This window comes from Amphiura filiformis, chromosome 3 (genome assembly GCF_039555335.1).
Source record: "Amphiura filiformis chromosome 3, Afil_fr2py, whole genome shotgun sequence".
Taxonomy (NCBI): domain Eukaryota; kingdom Metazoa; phylum Echinodermata; class Ophiuroidea; order Amphilepidida; family Amphiuridae; genus Amphiura; species Amphiura filiformis.
The window spans coordinates 65,956,878-65,984,261 of NC_092630.1; the positions used below are offsets into that span (position 1 = coordinate 65,956,878).

At 36.2% G+C, this 27,384-nt stretch overlaps 1 protein-coding gene across 1 annotated transcript in view; it reads right to left on the minus strand.

Moving 5' to 3' along the window:
- Window positions 1-1,643: 1,643 nt before the first annotated feature.
- The window catches only part of LOC140147443 (uncharacterized), a 44,104-nt gene continuing 18,363 nt past the window's right edge, over window positions 1,644-27,384 (minus strand). Inside the window, exons 12-21 of the mRNA XM_072169220.1 lie at window positions 26,721-26,886; window positions 25,892-26,181; window positions 8,631-12,240; window positions 7,354-8,237; window positions 5,854-6,058; window positions 4,652-5,356; window positions 4,070-4,231; window positions 3,192-3,292; window positions 2,179-2,302; window positions 1,644-1,654 (exon numbers count right to left, since the gene is read on the minus strand). Coding sequence (XP_072025321.1) covers window positions 1,644-1,654; window positions 2,179-2,302; window positions 3,192-3,292; window positions 4,070-4,231; window positions 4,652-5,356; window positions 5,854-6,058; window positions 7,354-8,237; window positions 8,631-12,240; window positions 25,892-26,181; window positions 26,721-26,886 — 6,258 coding nt within the window. The remainder of the gene's footprint in view (window positions 1,655-2,178; window positions 2,303-3,191; window positions 3,293-4,069; window positions 4,232-4,651; window positions 5,357-5,853; window positions 6,059-7,353; window positions 8,238-8,630; window positions 12,241-25,891; window positions 26,182-26,720; window positions 26,887-27,384) is intronic.

Sequence of the window (27,384 nt, forward strand, 5' to 3'; positions counted from 1 at the left end):
GTCTGTTTGAAATGCAAAAAGTTGTCAGCACAAAATGATATTGATGATTAAATACAAACAAGCTTTAGCCATCTATGAATGTGCTCAGCTAAACTTTCAATTACAGCAACATCCTTTGCCATTATATTGACAAAACTTTTTGATATAAATCCATTCTTCCTTTTCATCACATTTTTTATAGTATTTCTAAAGTCGCCGGTACATATAAACTGCATCTGACATTTTTTCAATCAGACAAAATCTGCTGTACTGTTCAGGTCAGCAACCAATCAAAGTGAACCTATGCCCTGACGTCCAGAAGCAATATTCCAAATTTATCTCTGCTGGCAATTATAACCAAAAGCAAAATCATCCACATGAGCGAGTAGGGTCCCTAATATCTATTTTCTTAATTCTTATGCTTACCTCTTCTTTCAAGTCACTTGGTGGAATAGTCAATGTCATAATGGAGCCTTTTGCTTTGTATGAATGTACTAGAGACTAACCTTCTTTGCACGTCTTACAGTCTGGTTGAGCCCACCCTTCAAGACACTCATCACAGCTAGCACCAGTCCAATGTCCATGCTCAGCATCCACATAGCATTCACACTCACTACCTCCTGGTTTGGTTGCATAACCATTTTGACACACCACATCACAGTTAGTATTCCAGCCAATGTACCCATCCTCACAGCGTTCACATCTGTCTCCAGTGAAACGTGGCAGGCAACGTTCACAGGCCTCTCCATCAAAACCATGCCCACAGACACACTGTGGAGTGTCACCTATCAATGTGCAGTTTCCTGAAGATATATGGGAAAACATGGCATTACAAATTTATCAATAACTTACTTTCTCTATATATTATGTACATTCATTTCAGATACACTTACATGTACTTTTACATTAACGAACAGGTTAAAACACTTTAAAAGTGTAACTAACAACACTGCACTTTTGCGCATGCATTTGCACTAAAAACAAACCTTGTTTGGTAGCAAGACAGCAAATATGTGCAAAATTAATCATTAATGACCAATAAATCATAAGAGGTGACTGTTATAAGCCAATGACCTGTATGAGCATTTATATTTGTAGTTGGCACTTGTGATATAGAAAGTGGTTCTAAAGTGAAGGTCTATATAATTGATTAGGTATTATGCTTCCATAGTTTTCATACCATCACAATATTTATTCATCTGTTGTACATCTTTTCTGCAAATTCTGCATCTTGAACAGCATAATAATGGCTTAGTAAGTTGACAGTGTTACCTACCTCTCAGATTACATGCTGGCTCCCCAGGACACACTAATTCACTGCAATCTTCACCAGTAAATCCAGGGTTACATAGACACACTGATTGCTCACTTTTTCTTACACATGTGCCTCGTTCTGAACAGTCTGGTTCACCTGGGCAGTCCAGAGCCTCACACAGGCTCCCTGAATGAAAACAAATTGATATGTGTGTAACAGGTACAAATCTTTCACACTAGTATTTATATTACCAATTGCATAATATAAAAATTTCTTGAACTCATTACTTTGTGTTGGTAAATTTGACATATTGAATTGTCATGGCATATATCATCAGCAAAGGCCCCGAAATAGAAGGAAAATTGGCTTCTTCAAGCTTGCACATTACAAATGTTATGCTAAGCACATGCTATTGCCACACTGCATTACACATAGAATACAATTTTAAATCACAGTTTGCTGGGATCATGGCAAAATAATGTGGAGGTACACCATTTTGCCCTCCATGGGTGAAACATTAACATGTTGGAGTTCAGACCCTAATTTAACCTCCTTGGATGGATCTCTCAAATTCTTATGTTAGATTGAACTTACCCTATTACTAGAAAATCAGGTGTTGTGTAAAAGGGTTCACAAACAGAATTGCTAATTTCATGCAAGTTGTGGACAGCAATAGAAAGTTTGGAACCAACATGGTCCTATTATAGACCCTTTTTGAGATATCACTATCAATCAATATTAGGATTGGCTAATGCAGTTTCAGTTGGCAATGATTCACTGCATCATGTCTTACATTTGTATGTGCTTCATACTGACATTCTATTTCTTGTCCAATGGTGCAAATATAAAGCAAATGGTACAGTGACACCACATCTGTATTAGATTGTGCATAACATGGTAATCTTTTTGATTCAAATAAAATATGAGAATGCAAGTTAACCTACCTGTATATCCTGATTGACACTGACAGACTGCCTCATCACATGTACCATGATCTGTACATTCTATGTCACAATTAGTACCAGAGTAACAAGGGTAACATTTACATCTACCACTGTTTGGTGGCTCCTAGGGTACAAAATAAATCATCAACATCACAAAATTGTGTATATTAGAATGTGGAAACAGCATTTCAAAACATGTTGGCCTATAATTTTTTATACACTCTTAGTCTTAGATAGTGAGAACTAATCAGAACTATTGTTAGAAAATGCAAACCTGCCCTGCATTGACTGTGTATAATGTACGACTACACATACACACGCTCCACATACTCCACGCAGTGCTTTTTAATGAGTTCGTTTTTCTTGCAGGTTGATGCATTTATATTTATTGACATTTTCCAACATTTGTGGTGACAGTTTTGTTACATAAATAGCAAAAATCACAGAATGTTTTCTTGTCTATGAAATAGGTTTTGCAGGGCTTGTGCATCTATCATGGAGTGTAAAAGAATCATAATTGACATGTTTAACCATGCTCTCTCTCTCTCTCTAGATCTCTAATAAAACAAGTCTAGCTTTTAGAGCTTCACTGATATTTTCGTTTGCTTACTTCGGCATTCCAATTCTCAGGTGTTCAACCTTATTTGTGGTTGAAGTACCTAACAAAATATATGTGAACATTTAAAGAATGCCTTGTGAATGTATGTGACATTAATTTTGGTAGCTCTTGTATTCTATTGGGCTATTCCATTTAAAATCCATACTACCCCTGTGGATGATTTGGGAAATATCTTCCACAGGGGGAGTATGTTTTTCAAATGTAATTGGTCAGAGTTAATCATTTTGAAACCTATACTTAAGGGTTTACCTATATCTTCCACAACGGGAGTGAGTATTTCAAATGGAAGTTACCCAATTGTCTATTCTATTTGAAGCTCATACTCCCACTTCAGAGTACTATAGCTAAACCTTCCACAGGGGTAGTGTGGATTTTAAATGGAGTGGCACATTACCTGCTCTCCATGTGTGCATGGTATCTCACATTTCTCTCCCATCCAACCTTTGGTACAATTGATACACCTAGGTGGATCATACATGTCTCCATCACAAGCACCTGAATACAATAAGAATTTAATATTATTATGGGAAAAAAGACAATATATTATTATATTTTATTTTATTTTAATTGACTTTTTATGGATCTCCCATCAACACACCTTTATACAGGTTAATGCAAGCAACCATTTCTCATTTTAATTAGATATTGGTATGATAACTTACTTTTGTTTTGCTGAAAGCACTCTTATTTCAGAGATTACAATAACAGTAATTGCTACTTATGATTATTTAACAAAAGGTATAAACTTTAAAGGTGTGTGAACAGGTTCACAGCCTCATCCCCTCCACAGCCCATCCTCCCAATTTTCCTCATCAAAACTTGTTATACACATTTGTGCTTCTCATATCATAACCGCTAGAGCAACACACCTCAAAATTCAAATGGGACTGTTTTAATTGAAGGTCTACAAAGAGAATATGAAACAATCTGACCACTCACCTTAATGTAAATCTATGTTTTTAGTAGAAGACAAGGTTGCTACGTCGGCACGCAGGGTAGGTGATAAAAGTGGTTTTCCAAGTAAAGTATTGGTCTAACGGCACGCATCCAACACTTTACTTGGAAAACCACTTTTATGTTTTTAGTAGTTGTCTTTACACCATAATGGTGTTTCTTATCATTATCCTTAAAATGATGTTGTGGCTGGAGAAACATTTTAGCAGAAAGAGTACACTTTTCATAATCACTCATTTATTTGCTGATATATAATGGGGAAGCCTCTTTGTCTGCATAACTACAATTTTGAAGCAAGACACATATGGTACTATATACCTCTACTATTGCAGTCTGGTATTCCTGGGCAATCTGGTATATGACATCCATCTCCTTTCCATCCTGATTGACAGTAGCATTCCTGGTCTATGACATTACAATGCCCATGACTAGTGCAGTTAGTACCCAGTCCAGGACAGCCCTGGTAGCTACAATCAGGACCTGATAAGAAATATTGATGTTATTGATATGTAAAATAAAACTACCACAAGTTTGTAGACTGAGCAGATAAATGCATAAACATTGTTTTGTTTATTGAACAATGTTCATTCATTTATACACAACCAGAATTGTTTTGATTAGTTTCTGAGTATCAAGTTTACTGGTTGTCTTATAAGCTTTTAGTTGACTTTTGCAATTAAAAGAACATGATATATTCAGTGCAGAATGTTTCTTATTTGAACTAAAACCACAAAAAATTAATGAACGGATATAATGACTATTACTCTGATAAGTTAAGTAGTTGACAAAATGAGACAAATACTACAATTTATAAATTTTGACTTGCAAAGAAAGAAATGGATCTACATAATGTTGCAGAAAACAATTTGAAATTTATGTGGCTTTCGAAAAATGACTTACCCCACCATGCTGAAACACAATGACAGGTGTCATCTGCACAACTACCATATCCACTGCATTCCCTATCGCAACCTGGTCCAGAAAAGCAAGTATCACATACACACGTCCCATCACTCTGTGCAGTACCATTAACACATGGCCTCTCACAAGCATCTCCAATCCACCCTGCTTTACATTCACATATGGGTATATCACCAGTACCATTACAGTACCCATGATCAGTACAATCAGGCTCCCCTGGACAATCTGGTATTTCACATCCATCTCCAATCCATCCATCATCACACAAACATTGCAAATCATTGGTGCACAATCCATGACTTGTACAGGGGGTGCCAACACCAGGACAGTTTTCCTGCTCACAGAAGTCTCCCCAGTGACCAGGATTTAGTCCATGCTCGTCTGCACAGTTGCATTGTTGATTATCGCAACTACCAACTCCACCACACATTAGATGACAGCTTAGTCCATGCCAGCATCCATCAGTACACATACATATACCACTATCCATGGGATACTGATACCCATATTCAGGGCCACAGGGAATCTCACAAGCTTCTCCCATCCAGCCAGGGTAACAAGAGCGGCATTCTGGGATAGCTGTTCCATCAAAGCAGGTTCCATTGTTGTTGCAGTCAGGTTCTCCTGGACAGTCTGGATTTTCACAGCCTTCGCCGAACCAGCCCTCATCACATATACAGCTTCCTATATATAATAGAACATCAAAATATGGTGCCCAAATTAGTCAAAATATGATACAAATATTGTAGCTCTTCATATCTGGAACATGGTACATATTTTTATATTTTACAGTAAACTAAAATTACGCAGTTCATAATTAAGGTGGCCCTAGAACAAAGGTTGGTAAATATAAAGAATACTATCACAAGACCAAGTTTGAAGTTGATCGGTGATTGCTTTTAAGCTGGAGAGTGGATTAATGGAAATGTAGGCAAAATATGCAAATAAGCTCATTACTATTCATATGCAAATAAAATGACACAAAACTATTCAGCACATCAGGCCAGTCACCATATACGTTTGATGTTAAATTAAAGAGCATATCAAAAGTGACAGATTTAAGCTTTATCACTAATTTATTTCACCAAAAGCAAATATATACCAAAATAGTTCAATTCTGTCATAAATACTAAAAAAGATAAGATTTAATCATATTTAACGGATTGTCAGCTTAAGCTTACCAAGAATACAAGTTCCGTGTCCAGAGCAGTCCGTATTATGAAGTCCAGGACATCCAGGTTGATCGCAGAACTCCCCTCTCCCTCCAGAGAAACCACAATCACATATTCCTTCAGGGGTACACACACCAACTCCAGAGCATAAGATATTACAGCTATGACCATGGTAGCATGGATCACAAGTACAGTTGCCTGAATCCATGGGCATCTATAGAGTGAGAAAATGAGATTGTGAGAAACTAAGTGAAAATTAATACAAGAGTCAATTTCAATTTGAACTATTACTTATTTTTATGGTAACAAGGGCAAAATTGTTGCATTGGCATGACAAAAATTGCCTTGTATGCCAGGATGTGCTTTTGACAACTCCATAACCTGTAAATGTTAGGTGTTGCAAAGACACAAATATAGGAAGTACTGTGTATTTGCCAGTATTGCTTAGTCCCCTTTTGGCCTGCAGGTTTTAATAAACTTTCAATGACAACAAAGACACAAACTCATCATTATGTAAGATGAGTTATATATCATGGTAAGTAACCATAAGAGTATCATAATGGCTTTTGACAATTAATATTTTTGTGATTGTAATATGTTTAAGCCTAGATAATAAGCTTTTGTAATTGTTTGTTATTTTGTACATGTATGTTTGTTTATGCACGGCCCCAAGGAAGAACAACTTTGGTTGAATTGGGCTTTCCGTGTTGAAGTAAAAGTCTAATATATCTAATCCCCTTAGGCCTACCCACTGCAAAAGTTCCATATAACTTATAACCAGTCATTATTATGACAAATCCCTTACCTGTTGTCCATAGAGACAAGGTATCTCACATGCAGGTCCCATCCAATCTTCATGTCATATCCAGTCATTATTTTGACAAATCCCTTACCTGTTGTCCATAGAGACAAGATATCTCACATGCAGGTCCCATCCAATCTTCATGTCATATCCAGTCATTATTTTGACAAATCCCTTACCTGTTGTCCATAGAGACAAGATATCTCACATGCAGGTCCCATCCAATCTTCATGTCATATCCAGTCATTATTTTGACAAATCCCTTACCTGTTGTCCATAGAGACAAGATATCTCACATGCAGGTCCCATCCAATCTTCATGTCATATCCAGTCATTATTTTGACAAATCCCTTACCTGTTGTCCATAGAGACAAGATATCTCACATGCAGGTCCCACCCAATCTTCTTGTCATATCCAGTCATTATTATGACAAATCCCTTACCTGTTGTCCATAGAGACAAGGTATCTCACACGCAGGTCCCATCCAATCTTCATGTCATATCCAGTCATTATTATGACAAATCCCTTACCTGTTGTCCATAGAGACAAGGTATCTCACACGCAGGTCCCATCCAATCTTCTTGTCATATCCAGTCATTATTATGACAAATCCCTTACCTGTTGTCCTTAGAGACAAGGTATGTCACATGCAGGTCCCATCCAATCACATTGCCATATCCAGTCATTATTATGACAAATCCCTTACCTGTTGTCCATAGAGACAAGGTATCTCACACGCAGGTCCCATCCAATCTTCATGGCAATTCAGACATACTGGTGCTGGATCTTCTGGGACACAATCCCCACGTCCGTTGCAATCTGGTGTACCAGGACAATCTGGTAGCTGACACCCAATACCTGCCCATCCATTATCACAGTAACACATTCCTATAGCTCTATTACACTCCCCATGGTATGTGCAGTCATCTCCATAGCCAGGGCAACCAGGGACGTCACAAACATCACCACGCCATCCATCAAACCCACAATCACATGTTTCATTGATGCATATGGAACTCTTATTATTACAGAGCATATCACAAGCCAACCCAGCATAACATGAATCACACTCACAAATCCAAGTAGAATTGATCTGTACAGGAGTACCAAATTCACATGTGAGCTCACAGCCATCTCCCATATAAGGATAGTCACAGTTAACACACACAGGGTCTTCACCCTCAAGTGGAATAGGACATTCACCCCTCATCAGACAATCTGGATCTCCAGGACAATCAGGGATTTGGCAACCCACACCTTTCCAACCTGGATCACATAAACACTCAAAAGTTGCAGAATTGCAGGTTCCATGTCCAGAACAATCAATCTCAACACCGGGGCATCCTGGGATTTGGCACACATCGCCACGGTAACCAGTGTCAAAATCACACACACAGTCACCGTCAACACAATCACCATTGCCATTACAGATCTGATCACAACCGATACCACTGTAGCATGCTTGGCATACACAACCTCTTTCATCACCATAGTTGTGACCAAATTGGCAAGGGACATTACAGACTTCACCAGCCCAGTTAGAGTGGCATGCACATCTTCTTGGAGTTTCATCAACACATTCTCCATTACCTATAACAGGGAAAACAGAAGAAAACATACACACTTACAACAAAATATGAGCATAGTACAAATTGGAGCAATTGTTTCAAGTGTGAAAACAGTGTAGGCACTTGATTAAACTACACATCTACTGAGATTGTGATCATGCTATCAACTTCATTGTTGAAAATAGAGTGTGTCAGCTTCAGCAGTCTAATTCTTAGCTCTAAGCTCTCTTTTACAGTCTATGGTAAGTGTCAACAGTTATCATTTTTGTCTGGTTTGCTTGAAAATGAGATAATGAATGATAATGTTTATAAAACATATGAAAAATTAGTAAGAAACATGAAGCTTAAGATTTGGGTGGTTAGCAGAAATCAAAACATCTATATAAAAATACATCTCATAGAGATGCTGCCTTACCTGAGCAGCTAGGGTTGCCAGGACAATCAGGAATGCTACAATCCAATCCAGTCCAGCCTGGGTAGCAAGTACACTTTGATGTCACAGAATTACAAGTGCCTCTCTCATTACATGCTCCATCTGCACCAGGACACCCAATGAACTCACACTTCTCACCAAGAAAACCTCCATTTTCATTGTTATTGCATGTACAAAATCCTCCTTTATCACACTGTCCATTGCCTGAACATTCACTGTTGCAACCAGCTCCTGAGTAACAAGACTCACATTGACAGAATCCACTATTGGGTGGTGTTTGTTTACCGTGGGTACATGGGTCATCACATTCATGTCCCATCCATCCTTGGATACAATGACATACAGGTGTCATTTGGTTTGTACCATTACAATATCCCTTGTTATTACAATCAGGTTCACCTGCACAATCTGGTATCTCACAGCCATCTCCTGTCCACCCAGGGTAGCAGAAGCATTGATGTAAAACAGAGTTGCAATCTCCATGACCACTGCAATCTTTGCCTTCTCCTGGGCAACCTGCAACTTCACAGACTTCACCCCACCAACCAGGCTCACATTCGCATGTTCCATCCATACAGAGTCCATTACCAGAACATTCGCTGTTGCAACCTTTGCCAGTGTAGCAAGTAAAACACTCACAGTTTCCACTATCCATTGGAACTTGAATACCAAATGTGCATGGTTCATTACAATCAGCTCCCATCCATCCTGGAATACAATCTGTACATTGTGGTGGATCAACAGTCACATTACAGTGACCTCTATCATTGCAGTCGGGACTTCCAGGGCAATCGGGGATCTCACATCCATCTCCTGTCCATCCACCATTACATGTACATTCATGTGTAGCACTATTGCATTCACCATGACCGCTACAATCAAGTCCAAAATCACCTGGGCATCCTGGTATATCACATACCTCTCCTCTCCATCCCACATCACATACACAAGTTTCATCAATGATAGTTCCATGTAAAGAACATTCAGCATCACATCCTACACCGGTCCATCCTGCATTGCAATTACAGAAGCCACTATCCATTGGATCTTGGAAGCCATTCTCACATGGGTCTTCACAGGCTGGTCCCATCCATCCTTGGTTGCAATTCACACATCTTGGAGGATCAAATGTACCATTGCATATACCTCTTGCTGCACAATCAGGATCACCAGGGCAATCAGGATCTTCACATCCTAGCCCATACCATCCTTCATCACATACACACTTATGCAAGGCACTATCACAGGCACCTCTACCAGAGCAGTCTAAACCATATAAACCAGGACAACCTGGCACATCACACAGCTCTCCTTTCCATCCTGTATCATAGTCACACTGGCATTTACCATCAACAATCTTACCATGAGCTGAGCATTCAACATCACACCCTACACCTGTCCACCCTGATGTGCAATTACAATAACCACTGTCCATAGGAGTCTGTATTCCATTAACACATGGATCTGCACACGCTGGACCCATCCAGCCCTGGGAGCAGTTTTGACAAGCAGGTGTTTCTAACGTACCATTGCAGAATCCACGGTCATTGCAATCTGGATGTCCAGGGCAGTCAGGGATGTGACATCCTACGCCTGTCCATCCTGGGTAACAGGTGCATTCATGAAGGGCACTATTACAATCTCCATGACCAGTGCAATCTGTTCCAAATCCTGGACAACCTGGTATTTCACACACTGCACCTCTCCAACCTTGCAAAGGATCACACATACAAGTGGCGGTGTCACTATCACAATGTCCATGTGCTGAGCACTCTACATTGCATCCTTTAGCAGTCCAGCATGGATCACAAACACAAATACCACTATCCATTGGTTGTTGTACACCATGTAAGCAAGTCTCGTTGCAGTCTATTCCCATCCATCCTGGCTCACAATTCTGACATTGATGTGGGATTATTGACACATTACAATAACCCCTATCAAAGCAGTTTGGCTCTCCTGCACAATCTGGTAATGTACAATCTAATCCTTGCCATCCTGGTTCACAATAACATTGATGCAATGCTGCATTACAAATACCATTACCAGAGCAATCTTCATCTTCACCAGGACATCCTGCGATGGTACAATATTCTCCTCTCCAAATTTCATCACAGTTACATGTGTCATTGGAACAGCTTCCATGATGATTACACTCAGAGTGGCAATACTCCCCAATATAACAAGCATCACATTCACACATGCCTGACATGCATTCTCCATGACCACTGCACTTCACAGAGCAGTCTTCGCCATGATAACAATCATTACACAAGCACTCTCCATGTGGGGAACAATCCCCATTCCCACTGCATGTTGTAGTAGAGTCACACATATACTCGCATCGATATCCTACATACCCAGGATCACAAACACAGCTTCCTTGATCTGCGCAAGAACCATGGTTGCTGCAAGTGATATCAGGGTCACACGGTACTTGGCAGTTAGACCCAACAAATCCAGCTTCACAGTGACAGGTTTGAGTAGGTTCATCCCATATTCCATGTCCGCTACATTCATTGCCAGCCACACACAAGGTACCTGCATATCCATTGTAGTTACTATTGTATCCCACACCAGGTGAAGATCTTCTTCGCCCTGTGAAGACTGCATGAGGGTCATTTGGCGAGTATGTTCTGATACGTCCTCCTCCTCCCCCTCCTCCATAATGATAACATGTGCTCCATCCACATGAATAAGAATGTCTTGTTGCATCTCCACCATTAGTTGAAGTATACCCCCAGCCTTCAAAGTACAAACCATCCAGCCATAGAGCTCCACCACTACCACCACCTGTACCAGCAGCTCCTTGTGTACCAGACAACACTATCTGACCTTCCATGACTAAAAGCCTTGAAGAAACCGCTTTGATAGCACCACCACCAATACCAGGAACATACCCATGACTGCAGGATCCTCCTCCACTGCCAACTGGAGTTGGTAAACATTGTGATCCATATATTCCAGCAGTACAGGAGTCACCATTTCCACCTTGACCACCATAACTTCCTCCTCCACCACCCCCACATACCAAACCTTTCCCTGGTCCTGAATTTCCTGGATAACCTACTCCATTAGCTCTGACTACTCCCATTTTCTCTACTTTCATATCTTGGGTATATACTACTATTGCATCACCAACTTCCACTGTACTACCATGATCTATATCCAGATGGCCATGAAGTATCAATGTCACAGCATTATTGTCTGCATATCGTTTGCTACTAGACACTACCCTAAGCACTCCACCATTTTGGACTGTCAGTGAGCCAAGATAATAATCACCGCGTTCTCGACTTTCCATAGAGCAGTTGAAACATGCTGAGTACCCAGAACGATATAACTTGATTTCACCTTTGACCTTGACATTTTCTACTCCATAGAGGGCTCCCTGTACATACATAGTTGATGTTATTGTGGAAAGTGGAGATAGGATACACATGCCAGATGATTGAATGTGTATATTGGCTTTAGGACATGTTTGGCTTTCTTCATATCCAATGTGGATGACATGATTCGAACCAGACACAATGTAACCACTTCCATCACCAGTCAGCTTTCTCATGTAAAGGTTCACTTCTGTAGAACTAGACTGTGGAACAAATAAAAGCAATTAAAAAGTGTAAATTAAGGATAACTAGAGCGGTTCTCGGGCTTCGCGGTTCTCTGCTTTGGTGGTTTGTTTTGGTACTGAATGGTACATGTGTTTGGGTGATCATTGATGGTGTTTGTGATTGATTGGTTTAGGTTGGGTGATGTATGTTTTGTTTCTGTTCAGAACCTTGTGGGGATTTGGCGAGTCGATGGCTGGGGTAATTAGTTAAATGTTTGTAAGAAGGGAAAGTGAGAGGTTAGAGAGTTAAAATGAGGTAGACGGTAGAGGTTTGTAAAGGTTGAAGGGAAAACATAGGAGCATGGACACTTGGCCTGGTGAAATAGTTGTTGAATAGAAGTTGAATGTATAATGTTTGTTGATGAATGAGACCGATTTGACCGAATTAATTACACGTCTGTCTGCAGTGGATACTTTGAAGGGAAGTGACGGCCCGGGTTGCCAAAAGATTTCAGCCCGAATTGCGGGTCAAATAATCGAAAAAGTCGCCCAATTTTTCTCTTTACCATTGGTTTCTATGGGACATGAAATGATCGGAAGTCGCGGGAGCCAATGTTGAAAAGTCGCCCAATTTTTTCTTAACCATTGGTTTCTATGGGACAGGAAATTGTCAAAAGTCATGGGAAAATCTTCAAAAGTCGCCCAATTGGGCTACCAAATCGCTGGTTTGGCAATCCTCACTCACTGACGGGCGCATGTGACGCTTTCTTTGGCGTGGTGTAAACAAAAACATGGAATATAGCATAGGCGTCGCAACATCATTTAAATTAATTATTATTTACCGATACAACATTGTAGGCGTTTCAATGTACAAAAACTTGTGTCATAGCGTTACGTAATCGCTATCATCATCATCAATTCGCTCAACACGATGAGTCATTCATCAAGTCAAGTACCAATTTCCTTGATGTGTTTATTATACAGGTTTGGGCAAAATCGATTTTTCTTTTATAATATCCCGTGGACGGCAATGCACAAAACGTACTACGCCATAATATAAATAAGGCTAAATAAAAATAAAATGATGTTTCCGGTAACATGCTCTGAAAAAATTGGGACGGAAGGAAGGAAAAAAAAAATATTTACACATACTGAAATTTCGACCCAATTTAACACTTGAAGGCTAGCCAATAGAAAAACAGTATGACTCGGGGTCTCAATCGCAAAAGCTCTTCTCATACTACACAAGTGTGACGTACTGTCCAATATCATTTACCTACTCTCTGTCATTCACTGTTCTTGTCTATATATAAAAGCTTTTTCTGTTTGTGCAATTATAGAAAACTGCTACATACAATTTGAAAATTTATGCAATACAAAACACTAAACAGATAAAATAATATTTTGAAATGACCATAATTAGGGGTAGAAAAAAGTAAGGAGTCCAAACTCCAAATGGACCCTCTTATCTTAAATCCAAAAAATAGGGGTCCATAACCAAACTTTTGGGATCCAAAAATAGTCAAATATAATATTAACTTGTAAACAGTTAATGACTTGAACGTTAAATCAATAAGTGTAAATCAAACCAATTTTTTAAGTTTACCTGACTTGGGGATCAAATCTCGACAGAGGTTTTTTGCCAATACAACATTTTACTAATTTGACCTCAGATGACCCCTGGTGACCCCCAAATGACCTTACCAAAATATGGCTCTAAATGGTGACTGTATCCACCAAGTTTCATGCCCATATGACAGTTTTTACTAATATGACCTCTGGTGACCCCAAAATGACCTTCAAAAAATTTGGCTCTAAATGTTGACTGTACTAACCATGTTTCATGCCCATATGACAGTTTTAACTAATTTGACCTCAGATGATCTCTGGTGACCCCAAATGACCTTCAAAAATTTGGCTCTAAATGTAGACTGTATTAACCAAGTTTCATGCCCATATGACAGTTTTAACGAATTTGACCTCAGATGACCTCTGGTGACCCCAAATGATCTTCAAAAATTTGGCTCAAATGTAAACTGTACTTAATACCAAGTTTCATGTCCATATGACAGTTTTAACTAATTTGACCTCGGATGACATATGGTGACCCGAAATGACCTTAAAAATTTGGCTCTAAATGTTCACTGTATTAACCAAGTTTCATGCCCATATAACAGTTTTAACTAATTTGACCTCAAATGACCTCTGGTGACCCGAAATGACCTTAAAAGAATTGGCTCTAAATGTTGACTGTACTAACCAAGTTTCATGTCCATATGACAGTTTTAACTAATTTGACCTCAGATGACCTCTGGTGACCTCAAAATTACCTTCAACAAATTTGGCTCTAAATGTTGACTGTATTAACCAAGTTTCATGCCCATATGACAGTTTAACCTAATTGACCTCAGATGACCTCTGTTGACCCCGAAATGACCTTCAAAAAATGTGGCTCCAAATGTTGACTGTATTAACCAAGTTTCATGCCCATATGACAGTTTAACCTAATTTGACCTCAGATGACCTCTGTTGACCCCGAAATGACCTTCAAAAAATTTGGCTCTAAATGTTGACTGTATTAACCAAGTTTCATGCCCATATGACAGTTTTAACTAATTTGACCTCAGATGACCTCTGGTGACCCCAAATGACCTTCAAAAATTTGGCTCTAAATGTTGACTGTATTAACCAAGTTTCATGCCCATATGACAGTTTTAACTAATTTGACCTCAGATGACCTCTGGTGACCCCAAATGACCTTCAAAAATTTGGCTCTAAATGTTGACTGTACTAACCAATTGTCATGCCCATATGACAGTTTTTACTAATTTGACCTTTGGTGACCCCAAATTACCCTCCACAAATTTGGCTCTAAATATTGAATCTACCCTATCAAGTTTCATGCCCATATGATAGTTTTTACTAATTTGACCTCAGATGACCCCTGGATGACCTTTTTGACCCATTAACCAATACAAACTTGTTCTGTCTCGGTCATGATGAACCCACCCACCAAAAAGTTTGGGTCAAATAATAATTGCCCTTGTAAAACAAACTGGGACATCCCCATTAAGCTACTTGCAGTTCCGCCATTATGCACTATGCGGGAGAGCCTCGAACTGGCAGCATACATGAATGGGAATTGAACTAGTCATAACGTTCTGTGTAAGGTTACATAATTCTTCCTTTCATGTATGCTGCCAGTTCGAGGCTCTCCCCGCACATAGTGCATAATGGCGGAACCGCAAGTAGCTTAATAATACCCCCATTTAACATGTGCTTAATATCTGTATCATCCAAGTATCCTCATCTTCAATGCAACGTTCACTATTTATCGCTATGGAATTATATTTACATGTTGAAAAAGGTAGGCCTAGGGTTGAGTTTCTTGACGGGATAATATGCAGGCCTGGGCGAGCGGCATGAGAAAATAAATGTTGGTTAATCCTGAAATCTGCCAGGTTAGTTATTTTAATTTTTATTATATCGGTGCTGACAAAATGCACAACTTCCTCAACGTTTATAAATTGAAATGAACAGTCTTTTATTCATACTTGATAGGGGTTTATCGTTGAGTGTCTAGGACAAGATTACACAATTTTTCGGCCTACATCATTTTTAGCATTTTAACTTTTTTATTACTTGCTCTTTTTAATACGAGCTTTATGGGAATTAGTTCAACAACAACACCGATTTAATGAGCGTTAGGCCTTTGTCTTATAGTGTTAGGCCTACTATTACCGCTTTTATCACATTTTTTATGGACACAGACAAAATACCCAGCAAACACAAAACGTTTTCGACATCATTCGCAAAAGGTTATAAAAGGTTGTCAGAAAACGTTTAAATGTCGGGTTATATAAAGGGTATATTAAGAGTATAAAACATTTTCATAACCTTAAAAAACATTTTTGATAATCTACTGCTCAGCAAACAAAAATGTTTTACAGAACACGCTTAAATGTCGGGTTATATAAAGGGTATAAAAACGTTTTAATAACATTCCAAAAACATTCTTGAAAACTTGATACAAAACATTCTAAACAGAATGTTATTTTGGGGTTGAAAAATATTTGCGAAAAAATGTTTGCCCAAAATATTTTCAATAACGTTTTAAAAACGTTTTCATGACCTTTATATAACCCGACATTTAAATGTTATTAAAAGGTTTTGAAGAAAACATTTTAAGAACATTTCTGTGTTTGCTGGGTTCAAACATTTTAACATAATGTTATTTAAGTATTGACACAATATTTGGCAAAATGTTTGTAAAAATAGTTTACAATAACATTTTTTGAAAACATTGAAAAATATTGTTGTATTGTGTTTTTATACAAAACGTTTTAAAACGTTATCATGACCTTTATATAACCCGACATTTTAATGTTATTAAAACGTTTTTAGCTAAACCAAAAGCCAAAATATAACTTATTTAAAACGTTTTTAAAACGTTTTTGTGTTTGCTGGGTACAATCAAGTGCAAATTTGCTGGGACACTTTCATAGTTCAATGACCCTCCCCGCACCCCTTATTCAATGTTGTATACCAAACGCCTCATTTTTTAAATGGCCTATATTTTTGCTCCAACATTGGTTGGTGGGGAGGGAGGATTCAAATAGGTTGGAAACTATACAAATAAAATATCACATGGTGAACTTCATATGACCGGTTTTATTGAACAGAGGGCGAAATATGAACAAGTGTCCCAGGAAATTTGCACTTGATTGTATTGAAGAAGACAAAAATAATCTATTACTTTCAGTAAAATTACCATAACTCATAAACGCGTTGTTCGATTGACATGATTTTTTCACTAATTTAAAACAAATAACATTGCGCATATTTTGGTTACTTTAATTGTCATTTTTTGTCAAACTAAATATTTTTAGGTATCAAAACGCTGTAATATATGCATTATTTAAGGCATATTTGACACATGATTGCTATTATAAGCGCATTATCTCAAAATTCACTTTTAAAACAATTTAAAACTAATCAAAATTAAATCATATTGGAAATATAGAGTACAATCAGTTAAAAATACCTACTGAAACAAAAAAAAATCATAAAAAAACCAATTGTTTCCTTTAGTTCATTGATAAATGTAAATGTAAATTGGCAACATAAAGGAAAAAAGAAAAAGAAAAAAAAGAAAGAAAGAAAGAAAGAAAGAAAAAGAAAGAAAAAAAGAAAGAAAGAAAGAAAGACAAAAAGAATAAAAAAGAAAGAAAGAAAAATAGCATTACATGGATTCGAACTCGAGATCTCGGGGTCGAAAAGCAAAGCCAGTAACTATATGCCACCGGGAGACTGATGACAATTGCACTCGATTTCAGCGTATTTAATCCTATCATTGCAATGCTACTGTATTGTGTTATCGAGCTTCGATCCAATGGAATCATTCATTAAAACTCATGTTTTGGTCAGATTCAGCATTTATCTAACGATATTTTGAATATACACGGTCACATTATACATACCTTCCTAACATCGAGACGTTTATTTGTAATTATTCCTCCATTTAAGCCAAATGAGCACGGTCTACCATATTGTTAAATAAATATATATTACTTTTTAAGTTATATTATTCTGGTAGACCGTTATTAAGGCCATTAATTCTTGTTATCCTTGTTATAAATAAATTCGCAAGAATAACAACAGCTCAACCATAGTGTAGTGGTTTGCTTACTGCCTTCTGATCATGAGGGCTACGGTTCGAGCTCATTGTCGCCGATATGTTTACTTTTAAATCCTGCTCTTTATCTCTTTTTTTATTTTTGAATACCAATAATAAGCACATTTAAAATGTGTAATTGTATATAATTGTATAATACACTTTTTGGCATGGCATTGTTACGTTGAATTAGCGTGTCTGTGATGGGTAGTTGAAGGCCTATATTAAAGAGTTTAACGTGCATTCCGATAATAGCATTTGAAATAGGGTAATGAGTTTGAAAGATCAATGATGAGACAAACATCATGATTCTGTTCTATTTATTTCTATATTTTCTTAATTTCTTATTTGGTTTGCTTTTATTATGTTTGTAAATTCTACCAAAGGAGAATTTATATGTCCACTCTAATATAAGCAATCAATGTGTCAAATATTCCTTGAAAAATGCATGCATTGCAGGGTTAGATATTTAAAAAAAATGTTTATTTTAATAACTTTTTAAAATTGGCTAATCATGTAATGCTTAATGAAATTATCTTGACATCACTGAAAAAAATATGAAAATCGAGCAACGCGTTCGAGAGTTATGGCGATTTTATTGATATTAATAGATTATTTTTTCGCATCCCCTATACATGTATTGAAGAAGTCAATCAATATTCTATTACCTTCAGTAAGGTTACGATAGCACGCATACGCGGTGCCCGTTTGATATGATTTTTTTCACTAATTTAAAACAAATAACATTATGCATATTTTGGTTACTTTAATTGTCATTTTTGTCAAACTAAATATTTTTAGGTATCAAAACGCTGTAATATATGCATTATTTAAGGCATATTTGACACATGATTGCTATTATAAGCGCATTATCTCAAAATTCACTTTTAAAACAATTTAAAACTAATCAAAATTAAATCATATTGGAAATATAGAGTACAATCAGTTAAAAATACCTACTGAAATAACAAAAAAAATCATAAAACAAAACAATTGTTTCCCTTTAGTTCATTGATAAATGTAAATGTAAATTGGCAACATAAAGGAAAAAAGAAAAAGAAAAAAAGAAAGAAAGAAAGAAAAAAAGAAAGAAAAAAAGAAAGAAAAAAAGAAAGAAAGAAAGAAAGACAAAAGGAATAAAAAGAAAGAAAGAAAAATAGCATTACATGGATTCGAACTCGAGATCTCGGAATTAGAAGCAAAGCCAGTAACTATATGCCACCGGAGACTGATGACAATTGCACTCGATTTCAGCGTATTTAATCCTATCATTGCAATGCTACTGTATTGTGTTATCGAAGCTTCGATCCAATGGAATCATTCATTAAAACTCATGTTTTGGTCGTATTCAGCATTTATCTAACGTATATTTTGAATATACACGGTCACATTATACATACCTTCCTAACTTTGATATGTTTATTGGTAATTATTCCTCCATTTAAGCCAAATGAGCACGGTCTACCATAATGTTAAATAAATATATATTACTTTTTAAGTTATATTATTCTGGTAGACCGTTATTAAGGCATTAATTCTTGTTATCCTTGTTATAAATAAATTCGCAAGAATAACAACAGCTCAACCATAGTGTAGTGGTTTGCTTACTGCCTTCTGATCATGAGGGCTACGGTTCGCAGCTCATTGTCGCCGATATGTTTACTTTTAAATCCTGCTCTTTATCTCTTTTTTTTTTTTGAATACCAATAATAAATCCATTTAAAATGTGTAATTGTATATAATTGTATAATACACTTTTTGGCATGGCATTGTTACGTTGATTTAGCGTGTCTGTGATGGGTAGTTGAAGGCCTATATTAAAGAGTTTAACGTGCATTCCGATAATAGCATTTGAAATAGGGTAATGAGTTTGAAAGATCAATGATGAGACAAACATCATGATTCTGTTCTATTTATTTCTATATTTTCTTAATTTCTTATTTGGTTTGCTTTTATTATGTTTGTAAATTCTACCAAAGGAGAATTTATATGTCCACTCTAATATAAGCAATCAATGTGTCAAATATTCCTTGAAAAATGCATGCATTGCAGGGTTAGATATTCAAAAAAATGTTTATTTTAATAACTTTTTAAAAATTGGCTAATCATGTAATGCTTAATGAAATTATCTTGACATCACTGAAAAAATATGAAAATCGAGCAACGCGCGTTCGAGAGTTATGGCGATTTTATTGATATTAATAGATTATTTTTCGCATCCCTATACAATCAAGTGCAAATTTGCTGGGACACTTTCATAGTTCAATGACCCTCCCAAGACTTTATTCAATGTTGTATACCAAACGCCTCATTTTTTAAATGGCCTATATTTTTGCTCCAACATTGGTTGGTGGGGGAGGAGGATTCAAATAGGTTGGAAACTATACAAATAAAATATCACATGGTGAACTTCATATGACCGGTTTTATTGAACAGAGGGCGAAATATGAACAAGTGTCCCAGGGAAATTTGCACTTGATTGTATTGAAGAAGACAAAAATAATCTATTACTTTCAGTAAAATTACCATAACTCATAACGCTGCTGTTCGATTGACATGATTTTTTCACTAATTTAAAACAAATAACATTATGCATATTTTGGTTACTTTAATTGTCATTTTCTGTCAAACTAAATATTTTTAGGTATCAAAACGCTGTAATATATGCATTATTTAAGGCATATTTGACACATGATTGCTATTATAAGCGCATTATCTCAAAATTCACTTTTAAAACAATTTAAAACTAATCAAAATTAAATCATATTGGAAATATAGAGTACAATCAGTTAAAAATACCTACTGAAACAAAAAAAAATCATAAAAAAAACCAATTGTTTCCCTTTAGTTCATTGATAAATGTAAATGTAAATTGGCAACATAAAGGAAAAAGAAAAAGAAAAAAAGAAAGAAAGAAAGAAAGAAAGAAAGAAAAAAGAAAGAAAAAGAAAGAAAGAAAGAAAGACAAAAGAATAAAAAAGAAAGAAAGAAAAATAGCATTACATGGATTCGAACTCGAGATCTCGGGTCGAAAAGCAAAGCCAGTAACTATATGCCACCGGAGACTGATGACAATTGCACTTTCGATTTCAGCGATTTAATCCTATCATTGCAATGCTACTGTATTGTGTTATCGAGCTTCGATCCAATGGAATCATTCATTAAAACTCATGTTTTGGTCGTATTCAGCATTTATCTAACGTATATTTTGAATATACACGGTCACATTATACATACCTTCCTAACTTTGATATGTTTATTGGTAATTATTCCTCCATTTAAGCCAAATGAGCACGGTCTACCATATTGTTAAATAAATATATATTACTTTTTAAGTTATATTATTCTGGTAGACCGTTATTGCGTCATTAATTCTTGTTATCCTTGTTATAAATAAATTCGCAAGAATAACAACAGCTCAACCATAGTGTAGTGGTTTGCTTACTGCCTTCTGATCATGAGGGCTACGGTTCGAAGATCATTGTCGCCGATATGTTTACTTTTAAATCCTGCTCTTTATCTCTTTTTTTTTTTTTTTTATACCAATAATAAGCACATTTAAAATGTGTAATTGTATATAATTGTATAATACACTTTTTGGCATGGCATTGTTACGTTGAATTAGCGTGTCTGTGATGGGTAGTTGAAGGCCTATATTAAAGAGTTTAACGTGCATTCCGATAATAGCATTTGAAATAGGGTAATGAGTTTGAAAGATCAATGATGAGACAAACATCATGATTCTGTTCTATTTATTTCTATATTTTCTTAATTTCTTATTTGGTTTGCTTTTATTATGTTTGTAAATTCTACCAAAGGAGAATTTATATGTCCACTCTAATATAAGCAATCAATGTGTCAAATATTCCTTGAAAAATGCATGCATTGCAGGGTTAGATATTTAAAAAAAATGTTTATTTTAATAACTTTTTTAAAAATTGGCTAATCATGTAATGCTTAATGAAATTATCTTGACATCACTGAAAAAATATGAAAATCGAACAGCAACGCGTTCGAGAGTTATGGCGATTTTATTGATATTAATAGATTATTTTTTCTCATCCCCTATACATGTATTGAAGAAGACAAAAAATAATCTATTACTTTCAGTAAAATTACCATAACTCAAAACGCAACTGTTAACGATTGACATGATTTTTTTCACTAATTTAAAACAAATAACATTAGCATATTTTGGTTACTTTAATTGTCATTTTTTGTCAAACTAAATATTTTTAGGTATCAAAACGCTGTAATATATGCATTATTTAAGGCATATTTGACACATGATTGCTATTATAAGCGCATTATCTCAAAATTCACTTTTAAAACAATTTAAAACTAATCAAAATTAAATCATATTGGAAATATAGAGTACAATCAGTTAAAAATACCTACTGAAATAACAAAAAAAATCATAAAACAAAACAATTGTTTCCTTTAGTTCATTGATAAATGTAAATGTAAATTGGCAACATAAAGGAAAAAAGAAAAAGAAAAAAAAGAAAGAAAGAAAGAAAGAAAGAAAGAAAAAGAAAGAAAAAGAAAGAAAGAAAGAAAGACAAAAGGAATAAAAAGAAAGAAAGAAAAATAGCATTACATGGATTCAACTCGAGATCTCGGGGTCGAGAAGCAAAGCCAGTAACTATATGCCACCGGAGACTGATGACAATTGCACTCGATTTCAGCGTATTTAATCCTATCATTGCAATGCTACTGTATTGTGTTATCGAGCTTCGATCCAATGGAATCATTCATTAAAACTCATGTTTTGGTCGTATTCAGCATTTATCTAACGTATATTTTGAATATACACGGTCACATTATACATACCTTCCTAACTTTGATATGTTTATTGGTAATTATTCCTCCATTTAAGCCAAATGAGCACGGTCTACCATAATGTTAAATAAATATATATTACTTTTTAAGTTATATTATTCTGGTAGACCGTTATTGCGGCATTAATTCTTGTTATCCTTGTTATAAATAAATTCGCAAGAATAACAACAGCTCAACCATAGTGTAGTGGTTTGCTTACTGCCTTCTGATCATGAGGGCTACGGTTCGAGCTCATTGTCGCCGATATGTTTACTTTTAAATCCTGCTCTTTATCTCTTTTTTTATTTTTGAATACCAATAATAAGCACATTTAAAATGTGTAATTGTATATAATTGTATAATACACTTTTTGGCATGGCATTGTTACGTTGATTTAGCGTGTCTGTGATGGGTAGTTGAAGGCCTATATTAAAGAGTTTAACGTGCATTCCGATAATAGCATTTGAAATAGGGTAATGAGTTTGAAAGATCAATGATGAGACAAACATCATGATTCTGTTCTATTTATTTCTATATTTTCTTAATTTCTTATTTGGTTTGCTTTTATTATGTTTGTAAATTCTACCAAAGGAGAATTTATATGTCCACTCTAATATAAGCAATCAATGTGTCAAATATTCCTTGAAAAATGCATGCATTGCAGGGTTAGATATTCAAAAAAATGTTTATTTTAATAACTTTTTTAAAAATTGGCTAATCATGTAATGCTTAATGAAATTATCTTGACATCACTGAAAAAAATATGAAAATCGAGCAACGCGTTCGAGAGTTATGGCGATTTTATTGATATTAATAGATTATTTTTTCGCATCCCTATACAATCAAGTGCAAATTTGCTGGGACACTTTCATAGTTCAATGACCTCCTCACACCCCTTATTCAATGTTGTATACCAAACGCCTCATTTTTTAAATGGCCTATATTTTTGCTCCAACATTGGTTGGTGGGGAGGAGGGATTCAAATAGGTTGGAAACTATACAAATAAAATATCACATGGTGAACTTCATATGACCGGTTTTATTGAACAGAGGGCGCGAAATATGAACAAGTGTCCCAGGAAATTTGCACTTGATTGTAGTTCAATAGTTTTTCAATAGTTGTAGGCCTACTTAATATTACGAGTCCTGCTGCACGCTGTTTTCATAAATAAAATAGTTGTGCATAGGCCTAGGCCTATATCGCGATAAATATTATCTATCAATTCAACTGTATTTCTGTAATCCTTGAATGGCAGAAAATCGGGTGAAAATAAAATAATGTGATTTCCAACAACTGCATATCAGAATTTCGACACGGACGACTCTTGAAAAATTTTATTTTTTCCAAAAGTGGCATCAATTATTTCATGTCAGAATTTCGACACGGACGGCTCTTGAAAAATTTTATTTTTTCCAAAAGTGGCATAAATTATTTTTTTCGCGGCACCAAAAAAGAGGGCGGGCGGGTTACCGGAAACCGAATTTTATTTTTAGTAGGCCTAACAAGATGAGTCATACATCATAGTTTATTGGTATCACATTGATACAACCTGATTGGTCCCCATATTTTACTGCTAGAAAGCCGATTGGTCAAAAAGCCACTTGAACATTTGCCCACACATTGATCAGCCACTTTGACCTTTTTATCACGACTTGATCACGCGCCACGCTTAGTGACAAGTAGGTCTATTACTAGTAGGGATTTTACGATTTCAATATTACATTCGCATGGACGGTCATTTTTTTTGCGGGTCGCTAGGATTCTAGCGAGTAGATTTCTTGCAATATTTGGCTTATTTACCATCCAATTTATATCCTACAATGTACCTGTATATCATTAGCATATCAAGCGCGCCCAACAAAAATAGTTTTTGAGGTTTCTGATCGTCACGCTGAAACACTTTTAAGGACACAATTTCCTCCGTTTTCCCAGCCATTTTGTTTACTCGTTGTTAACGACGTAACTGATTAGTCTCGACCCCAGAGTGCAACGTGGCTGTATCGCTGAACATGACTTGAAGACAGAAACCGGCTGTAAAGAGGTGGGTCATCTCGCGAGATCTTGTGACTTGCATTGTTTCATCTCGTAAGGTCGATGGCTCAAAAATTATCTTTGAAGTATCACAAATTCCAAGTGTAAGGTACTTGGATACATTAAACAGGATAATTATGATTTAGAAATCAGATATGTGAGTACCAATTTTATATAAATTGACTCAATTGCAAAAAAAAATGTTGCTACGCTTGTATAGATCCCCATGACACACACAGTGGCATAAGCCAGTCTCTGTGTACAAACGGCGTCCACGAGACTGGCAAGTCTATACCACATCGTTACGACTCTAAAAGCGACCGAGTAAATGGGGGATATACTATCATGACTATTGGGCAACTTCCACTTGATTGGCCCTCAGCCAGTCTGAGATAGAAGTATAAATTCGTAACCAATGGCAACGGTAGGCAAAACCGGCTATGCACGACTATGTGCATGACTATATGGACCAACCTCTGGTTGGATCGCACGGAATACAGAGTTGCCAATGCAGATTAATAAGGTATAATATTGGGTGACTTTGTGAACGTCCAACTAAATTAGTACAATTCTGAATACTTCGTTATTCTTTTTGTAGATGTCGACTACCATTCAAATTTAATAGGTTTCATCATTAGCACACACTTGACATATCCTGAAAGTGTCACTGAAAAAAAATACTTCGTTTGTCTGCTTTTTTGTATACAAGAAACACATGAGACATCTGTTTGTGTGGACTTTGTGCAAGGAGCCCAAATCCCCACAATCACAAATTTATTATGGCCCATAGATGGCACTACAATTAACAATATGTACTGGGTTGCAGTTGGTTTGATAAGATGCAAATGCACCATATAAATAACTCAGCAAAATTGTATGCAAGTCTTTTCAAACCTTTTGAATTCAAAACCAGTAAAAGAATGGTCCACTAATATCTGCTTCAGATTTAATTTTTTTAAAGAAAATAACTTCTTGCCAAGTCAAATATAAAGCTAATAAAGAAAGAAATGGGGCATTTAACATCTACTCAAAATATATTATACATACTTCAACAGATTTTCAAATGTTGATGAGCAAAAACAAAAGTTGTTAAACAATTTCTGGTTATAAATTACATATAAAATTTCAATCTAAATCTAGTACATAAGAGTTTGCTTTGTTACCTGAAGCTGTAAACATGCTCTTCTGAGAAGTTCAATATGAGTAAACACCAACTCTTCTGCATCCTGTGTGCCTACAACTACTGGTCTGTTGCATGTCTTGCTATCAGCTCTGTTTAGATTATCAATCTCTAGGTAATGTTCAGAAGCATCTCCTAGTACTGCCCTTCTATAGATGGTACCAGGTCCACCATGCTCAGAACTAGAGCCTCCATGGGCTTGCACAAGTCCCTTAAATATGTCAGGTTGGGTTTGTATTATGGCTATGCGTCCCCCACTTCCACCACCATTGGCTGTGGAGTTAAAAGAGAGAATAGGATTTTTTAAAGTGTCATAGAGCAATAAAGTCATTTTGGTTGTGTAGTATAGCTTCATGTCCACTATTCCTTTCATATTTCCTTTTTCTATCTAAATACTAGATAGGCTGTCTATAATAAAATACTTCTGTTAAGCTCAAGCAGGTATTTTCAGTACAAAATATTTACCCAACAGCTTCACCAAAAGATCATCAAACTAATAATTATGTCAATTTGATTATGCTTATTTCATAAAACATTGCAAATAACTCCATTAGAGGTTATTACCTCTCCCAAGCATTGATTATTCACATTGTGGTGTTAACCATACTGTCACAATTTGAGAGCATCACTTGTGCAAGAATTCAAGCATTCACCCTACCTTCATCTATTTTATTAGTACACCTACGCTTGTTCCCAATTGCTTAAATCTGAATTTTTATGACTTTTAGGGTGTTCAAATATTTGGCAAATCACTAATGTCTCTTGAAATCTGAAGCATTTTGTAAATGAATAGCAGCTATGGACTGACTTACCATATATGTTGTCAACAAAGGCTGATCCCCCATGACATTGGATAGTACCATGACCAATCAATGCCTCAGTATCAATGATAATGCTGCCTCCACTGCCACCTCCTGCTGCTGTGTCACTTGCACCTGGTAAACCATTAGCTGACACTATGCCATCACAGGTCAGAACCTACAAAAAAGTGAATAGTGCGGAAAAGTGTGGAAATGTAACCCATTTTCTTGACATTTTCAAGTTTGGTCTATTGCCACAGAACTTGTCATGCTTACTTTTAAAATACTAGAATTATCCTGGAATTGGTCACAAATGAAAACTATTTGCCTCCTTGTCCTGCCATAAGATTCCACTACTAAATTGAAACCATCAGAGTGTCACATGCCAATAACATGTTATCTAGGACTATAAAACATTTTAGTTTTAAGTTCTATTTAAGCTTTGGAAAAAATAAAACCTTCTTCAGCTTATGATATTAAATTTTTGCTTCATATCAAATTATTTTGATTATTTTGTTGCCTTCCAGCATAGAGTATGTGGCATACAGAAAACTAACACCCATCATATGCGACGGTCATCATGATTGCATGAGTAACAGGGTAGTAACCATATCATAATGCGCATGGACAGCATAGCAGTGTGATTACATTTGATAACTAAATATAGAAGCAAACA